This window comes from Alosa pseudoharengus, unplaced genomic scaffold (genome assembly GCF_046254945.1).
Source record: "Alosa pseudoharengus isolate Yale_2024_CS ecotype anadromous, Long Island Sound unplaced genomic scaffold, YU_APseudo_1.1 YU_APseudo_1.1_scf_7, whole genome shotgun sequence".
Classification (NCBI taxonomy): domain Eukaryota; kingdom Metazoa; phylum Chordata; class Actinopteri; order Clupeiformes; family Clupeidae; genus Alosa; species Alosa pseudoharengus.
Genome location: NW_027468859.1, coordinates 8,494,650 through 8,502,888, shown reverse-complemented (window position 1 = coordinate 8,502,888; position 8,239 = coordinate 8,494,650). Strand labels below are relative to the sequence as shown.

The 8,239-nt window shown below is 41.7% G+C and overlaps 1 protein-coding gene across 1 annotated transcript; it reads right to left on the bottom strand.

The window, feature by feature from the left end:
- Positions 1 to 3,483: 3,483 nt before the first annotated feature.
- six6b (SIX homeobox 6b) lies at positions 3,484 to 5,925 on the bottom strand. Its single transcript, XM_076272344.1, has 2 exons — positions 5,343 to 5,925; positions 3,484 to 3,999 (listed from the first exon to the last, which is right to left on the bottom strand). The coding sequence occupies exons 1-2, from the start codon at positions 5,912 to 5,914 to the stop codon at positions 3,834 to 3,836; spliced, it is 738 nt and encodes a 245-aa protein (XP_076128459.1). The 5' UTR covers positions 5,915 to 5,925; the 3' UTR covers positions 3,484 to 3,833.
- Between the last annotated feature and the right edge of the window lie 2,314 nt (positions 5,926 to 8,239).

Sequence of the window (8,239 nt, the reverse complement as noted above, 5' to 3'; positions counted from 1 at the left end):
AAGAAACTTCATCTTACATTTATTTGGTTCTCATTTCTCGTTGTTGAAAAAGATAGCGTACACCCAGTTTAGAGCATAGACTAACTAAGTCAAGTGAGACAACTTGTTGACAGTGAGCAGAGACCTATCGCGCATTTCAGTGTAATGACTGGCTGGCCGGTCATCAGGCCTTGCCCAAAGAATTGTCGTGAACTTGGTATATTACTATTCTATTCTATACAACCTTATATATTAATAGTAGGCAACTCGAATTCAATGTGTGCTATTATGGTAATATGGCCAGGTGCAATTGAGTTATAATTTCACAGTGCTCAAGCCACAATCAAAGAAAATACATAAACAGCGCACATAGCCTGTGATGACGCAAAATTGACATGGCTTGCCTGCTGTGAAAAGTGTTCAGGCCCTTTTAATCAGCAGAGACAAGCAAGGTGCTTATTTTTTCATCGGTTGTTTGCGATTGCATATGGAAAAGGCTGACTAACGCACGAAAGTCGGAGGCACATTTTCTCAAGAAACTCCGCTTCATCATTTTTCATAGTGGATACACTTCATGGCTGTAAAATACTAGAGAAACACACACAACACATCTATATCTGCTTTGCAAAATAGTAGGCAGATCCGTTTGAGACTGAACAGCGAATAGCCAGGCAAAAGCCTACGGTAATTGCGGCTAAAAATGATTTAGGATTATTAAAACGCCATATAGGGCATTACATGTATGGTAGAAATAAAGGAATTAGCCTACTATTTAGAATAATTATTTCAGCGGAATTATGTCGGATATTAAGCAGACTATGTAGGCTGTGACAAGTGTATATGGAAAAAATGAAGAGACCACTGCAATTATTTCTGATGTCATCCTATGTTTTCTGAGTGACATTCGAATGAATTGACGGTCATATTCAAATTTGCAGTGGTCTCTTAACGTTGAATATGACCGTCAACTCATTCGAATGTCACTCATCAACCGTAGGATGACATCAGAAAAATGTGCAGTGGTCTCTTAATTTTTTCCAGAGCTGTAGGCCTATATATATTTAAAAAAAATCTATGATTTACTCCTTGCAAATTAACTGATTATTCTACTCTGATTTGCGCAAAACTCGAATAACCTCTACCAGACTACCTGTCTTGGAAACACTTTGAAATCCTGAATTGAGACATTACATATAGGGACTACAACATCATATCCAAATGCACACTTCAATTTGCTTAGCCTGCATGGGCCAGCGTCGTATGGAAAAAAAAAATCTGGGGGGAAATGGCATAGATAAAAATTGTATTGATTCCGCATTTCAGACAGCTGCTGTCACGACAGCATGCACACATATTTCTGTTTAAGACGCAACATGAATTGATGGCGCATAGCATAGAGCGCGACAGAGGTTAAAGAGGTGCAGTCAGCAAGCTAGCAGACAAGGCTCATTGTAGGCTACTGAAGCAACGCTCCACTGACAATATGATCTGTGCATAGGGCCCACTGGGTGGTCACTCTTACTTAACCAAGGCCCTAAATAAAAGTTTTGTTTTTTTTCCAAAACAGTCAATCGCCTCCCAATATATTACGTTACTTAATGATAATAATAATAATAATAATAATAATAATATGCCTAATAATTATAATAATAATTACAAGTGGGCGACTTGCCCGTGGGACACTAACACAAACAGGCTGTTACACAATTAGAAAAGAAAAAAATCTTTCGCCCCCATCACAAAACTTTAGGGGCGTTTGCTTTTGTTCTTGCTGAACTCAAGCCACCATCATTACCGCTGATTACCGCTGAACAGTTTGACGACCGTATTGACTGCCAGAAACGTTCCTTTCACCTATCCTCGCCGCTTTTGTCCGTGCACAAACTGAATGAGGCGCTTTTCATCCAGTACTTCCCCTCCTCCCTTTTTTGTGCGATGACAATTAGTTTGCTATTCGGACTTGTTTTTAGCTGAAAGAGCTTAAACGTACAACGTGGCCTCCGTTCACAGACGAACCAGTGAACTCACAAGAGTCACTCATGGTGCATCGCGATTCGTGCACAATAATTGCCTATAGCGCGGTATATTAGCGCAGGGTTATGGGGGGAAATGGACCCAGGGCTCCCTTGAAAAAGAGATGCAAGATCTCAATGGGACTCATCTGGTTAAATAAAGGACAAAAAATAGGTTATGAGTGCAACGGCAACATATACCTAGATTACTTTGCATCTACAGACACCATTAATTCACGAGGTTAACGCCAACCCTTCTCTTAAAGTGAGCGAAAGAAAGCTGACAGAAAGATAATTCACATATCTTCACACAAATCAAATCGCATTCTATTAAAATGGCATTTAAATATAGTGGAAAATAGAAAATAAGTATAGACAATTCTGAGGTATAGATGATGGGGTAATAATTTGCTTTTTCCCCCTAAGAGGCTAATCGGCCGTTGTGATGAGTTGAATGTTTCCTAACTTTCTGTACATTATCCGTTTAGCCACAACAGGCTAGCGCAGCCACTGCCAGTCGTCTACAGTTCGCTTTAAAATGTAAAAGCATTGCAGCATGGATGTTCTTTCAAAGGGAGACTTAGGGATTTTGAGGGTCTGTCGAAGGCCGCCTAGACGCAAGACCACAGCGCTCCGTCCTTTAGTTGACCTTCCGCTGTCAGGGAGCATTACAAGACGCAGAGATAATCACATGGCACGGTTAACACGTCTGGACACACGGTAAGCTATCACGTTAAATACGGGACGATAGCCCATTCACTTATGACGCCTTGAGGGCTCGGACCATACATTTATTGACGACGACCACAAGGGTTCAGGCCAAAAGAGTTCAAGTGATTTCGACGTCGTAACGATAGGTGTTTGACACAGTCCTCAAACTCTCTCATTAAAGAAAAATCCGAGGGCATAAGAACACCAAGCGTGCATGGGTTGAGGGGTCAAGAGTAGAGCTTGGCCATCTATAGGCTGCTCACAACCTGACTCCAACCAATTTAGGCTACTGACATTTGGCATCTTCGCTGTTTAGTACAAAACGGTTTTAGTCCAAATATCCTTGCCATAAGATAACGGGAAGTCACCTATCTGTAATAATATAATAATAATAATAATAATAATAATAATAATAATAATAATAATAATAATAACTTCTGTATTGTTTTGAACAACCATTTTTATTTTCTTTATGTCTTCATTCGTTGAAACATATGTCCTACTTGGCGCACATGCTCTAAAATCCACCTTTTACACTGAAATTGACTAAATTTGAAATGATCGCGCAAATCAAAATTAGATTCTATAGTACCAATGATTTTAATACATAGATGAACATACATTAGAAAAAATGGGAGGTAAAATGTCACGGCATTGATATTCAACGCAAAGTTCCACCTAAAAATATAATAAAAAATAAAAAGAGATGGTGGGCTTTTTAAGTGTTCTATGTTTTCTTTCCCGTTCTCTTTTTTCGGTGGGCGCTGCTTTACTCTAGGCATCCGATTTTATCGACTGGAAAAAAACTGGAAATTCAGGACTCTTGTATTTATATAAATGTCTTCTGTTCATGTCATTTCAGTTCCTTCTTTGTCTTGGTTAAGCAAAAATGAAATGGAAAAAGAGGATAAATACATTTTGAAGACAGAGCATTCCAGTCGACCTCGGGCGGTTTGACAACCTTCACATAATAATAATTATTATTAAAAAAAAACACAGCCTCTGATACGTTAAGGCAGGCACTGATGTGCTTGTTTGTCTTGCTGATTGTCTGTCTCGATTTCCCTCTTAAATGTGTTCATTTTCTCATCGTCATCCTGACTGGCCCGCGGGGCAGCTCGTGGTGCGGTGTTAGATGTCACATTCGCTGTCGCTCGAAGTGATGGAGATAGCCGACGCGGCCGCTTTGCTCGACAGACTTGCTTCGGGGCTCGACGCGGTTCCGAGACGGTCCACTGCGCCGTCTTCTCCAGTCAGGGATCGAACCGAGCCATTGGACATCACTTGTTGTTGTAACCTATTTCAGTGGAACACATACAAATAAGAAAGAAAGAAGGATTTCAGTGAGAAATGTTCAATGTCTTACAAGAGGAGAGCCTATGGCTACAGTTTTGACGGGTACATTCCTGAAGAGGATTTAGAGTAAGCTATTTAACAGGTCAAATTAGTTTCCAAATATCATCAATATCAGCCTATCATAGTAGCCTAAATCCCGGCAGCCTACCAAAACTGTAGGAGCTCGGGGCTGAGTTGAACCTTTGGTGACACGCACCGGAAGAACAATCGCTGTCAAAAAAGGAGCATCGCTTAGTTCATGGGCCTATCGGCGAGTTATGGAAAGGCTGGATTATTCTTTACCCAATATGATATTTGGCTTTGCATCCACATAACATGCCAATTAAACAGTGTCTAGGTTACTCAATATGGCAAAATGAATCCCCATTCAAACCGAGAATTTGAATTAATTGAACAGCATTTGAAGCCACGAACTGCAATAAAGTAGGTTGTGTAGCCTTGCTATTTGGAAAGAGGAAAAGCTACCAGCTATATACTGAAAGACTGAAGTGATTCACAAATTCAGAGATGTCGACAACCGAGCTTACTATTTTCCAAAAATTACCACTGCCAGCAGCCCACAAGACATAACAAATGTTTACCCTCTCAATAGAATTACCTTAGCCTAATCCAGTTGTAATCGGGCAAATACAGAAACAGATCAGAAAAGATTCATAACAGCTAGTCGTTTCATCGGAATTACTGAGACAAGAAAACATGTAATTCAGGCTAGCTCATGGGCCTCTACAGTTCAAATGATGTAGGCTAGCTCTCTACTGTATTATCCAACGAGGTGGCAGCTAAGGAAATACACACCGATGCCTAGTGTTGGTTAAGGTTATGTAATTCCGAGTTTATGGTATTGATATCATAAATATTTTTTTGGTTTAATTGTATTGTGTATTTAGTTGGATTGCAAGATCCACCTATTTATTTGTAGGCTACACAACAAATAGGCCCACTGTTACGCGTGCATAAGATAGCCTACTTTTTGTGAAAACAATATCAAGTCCATCCCTGCCAGGAGGTGAACTACACCACGCATATTTGAAAATGCAATGTGTAGCCTGCTGATGTAATACATATCGAGAATTGATTAAGCGCGTAAATATCGAATTGTGACTGTTTAGTCCACCAGATTCCACCATAAAGAGCTGAACATGTAAACGAACATTCGGCTACAGGGTCTCAAATAAATCGAAAAGGGTTTGGAGTTGTCCGAAATTACTTCAACGATCAACCTTAAAAAATGAACTAGAAGACAGGTGCAAGCACGCTTACAATGGAGAAGCTTGGGATATTCACCTGTTTTTGGCCGCCGCGGCTCTGTCCCTTTGTCTCCGGTTTTTAAACCAGTTTCCGACTTGGGTGGGAGTGAGTCCTGTAGCTTGTGCGAGCTCTCTTTTTTTGCTAGGGTTTGGGTAAGGGTCTTGGAGGTACCACTCTCGGAGCAAATGCCGGGTCCTTTCTTTGAAGCAATGAGTCTTTTGTTCACCATCCCAAATTGTTTTGGGTAGTGGGAACTTCTTCCGTACCCTGTATTTGTCCACTGGCCCTAGCGGGCGACCCCGGAGCTTCTCTGCCTCTTGGTAGTGAGACTCCAGCCAAAGCGCTTGCAGTTTGGAATGCGACTCTTTGGTGAACTTGTGGTTCTCCAGAATGTGGTAGAGCTCACGGAAATTACCAGTGTGAAAAGCCACGATGGCCCGTGCCCGCAAAACCGACTCATTTCGGTTGAGAACCTCGCAGGCACCAGGGGCGACCGGCAGCGACCAGAGGAACCGGCCGAGGCGTTCGATGTCCCCACTCTCCTCCAAAGTCTCGCATACCCCCGCGACCTGCTGGGGACTGAAATTCAAGATTGGCAATTGAAACATGAAGGCTTCTATTTCCCCCCCTCGTAGTCCTTGCTACCTCTCTCTCTCTCATACACGCGCCCTCTCCCCCGTTTCCTCTTCGTCGCCTGATCCAGACAAAAAGGCAATTCCAAAGTCAACAGATCAACCGTTACACGACACACACAGGAGAGGATGCCCCTCTGGCTGACTACGGCAGCCTCGGTGGGCGAACTGGGGAGCTCGAGAATACGAAGGTAAAGCGCAAGACTCGAGATATTTTTGAGGGGGAAAAAGACGTCCAGTCCTCTTCTGATTTTCTATTGGACTTGGCAGATTGGTTGCGTAGTTTCCAAGGACGCTTGTCAATCACTGTCAAGTGTGCCAATCACGCGGAAAGCAGCGCAAATAGATTTCAGCACCTCCCCACTTTCAACAGCGCCTTTTAAAATGTAAACATTTCCGACCTATTCGTTGTTGCCTTTAACCAAGGTGATTGGCTATTCGCGCGATTGTCTAGTTGTAAATAGTGTTGTTATGAATAATTTTCGCTTAAAGAAAAAAATAATCGATTCATCATACAAAAGGTCCGGCTGTCATGGCTTCTTTCTGTTGTTGCGTAAAAAATCACAAGCACAGAGGCGCCATTACAAATCGAGAAACCTTCCCGTTTTCACCCACAAAAGTTTAATGCATCACCGTGTTTGGGTAAAGATCGCACATCTTGAAAGCGATTGGTCACAATTTTGTCCTTTCTTTTTGGGTTTCGGGATGGTTTCCGACGAAATGCATTGTCTTTACGCGCGGCGCTCTCCGGCATAATATAACGGGGATAGGACGAACATGGCAGTATGCGAGGCTCTACTCAATTATGCATCAAACAATATGAGCAGCAGAGACATCTGACAGCCGAATGCAACGAATCATTGGTCGGTCAAAATTAATAAAGCTGTTGGAGACTTGAAACGAGGATACAGACGACAGCATATGCGGAAAGCATTCTGCTTCGATACAGTTACATTTTGGACAGCTGAATGCTGATCATACCAGACATAAATATAACCTCAATCACGACATGTAAACATACGGTTGCCTTATTTATGGCAACGTATTTCTCTCAAATAGGCAACATTATGGGTACTGAGGCGAATTTACGCGTGTGGAACTTATTGCTCTGTATAGATTATGCTGAAATGAATTCTAAAATATTTCGAAATATGCGGACTGCATGCACAAATAAGCAATTGCTCCGGACACTCGTTGTTTGTTTATTATTATGGGCTATTTGTAAATTATTATGCAGAAGCCTCGTGTGGTGACAGGTGCATGGATGCACGCACTATTGCACAAAGACACAATGCCTGCCTCTCGCGGATCACAGGAAAACGGCAAAAAATATCCCACGATATGAGGAAATGTGGAGCAGCAGCTGACTAGAGCCGTTTTAGGATCAGCCACAGCCCGCTTTGTGCTCTGGCTGCGGCGGTAAATAAGACGGCGGATAGATAACGCAGATGGTTTGAAGTGTCGGGTCAGATTATTTCACGGCTGGCTACAGTGGAAAAGTTCATTCTGACGGAAAGCCCCTGATATTATTTTCACAGATCCACACAGTTCAATTGAAGAAAGCCCTTTAGGGCCCTTTATGCATGATGTATGAGCGGCGTGTACTTCCAGTTATGGAACTACCGTCTGTATGATCTGAGCTGCTCATTTTCATGCACAATACTTATGCCACCGGGAATGGCACTTTTCATAACGTCATGATCCACATGTCTCATTTCCGAGACAAGTATGACCCAGTCTATGTCAAATGTAGACTGCGGAGTGATGTTCTGAAAAAAACAGTTTTTATTTTAACAGGTATAAAGTTGACAGACTTTATAATAGTGAGGCAGAAATAAAGCAAACATGTGCATTTAGCCTACTTAATTAGCCTGTGTATTATTTTATTACAGCAAAATAACTGTGTAATAGCAATCCCATTATTACTGTCAGTAAGGTATTGATAATTAGACTAACCGCTTTGTAGCCCGCCCATTAATCATTGTTGCATGCCACATCAGAATACGCTCATTTCTAAAAACATGGAATGAATGGCTAATACCATACTTGTAGGCTAAAGTTGTGTTGACGCGTTGGAAATGTCATTATGGTGGATATGTGTAGCCATCACTAAATAATGCATAAGGATAGTCTGGCAAAGTGAAATTTAGGCCACATTGAAAATACATGACCTTAGGTTGAAATTCGGTGATGCATTTGATTGATATAACAACGCGTTCAGTGAGTTTGTTTAATTTTGTGAAGTATTTGGTTGAATAACACAATTTAACCCGCTAATGGGTATAAAAGATAACATGTGAG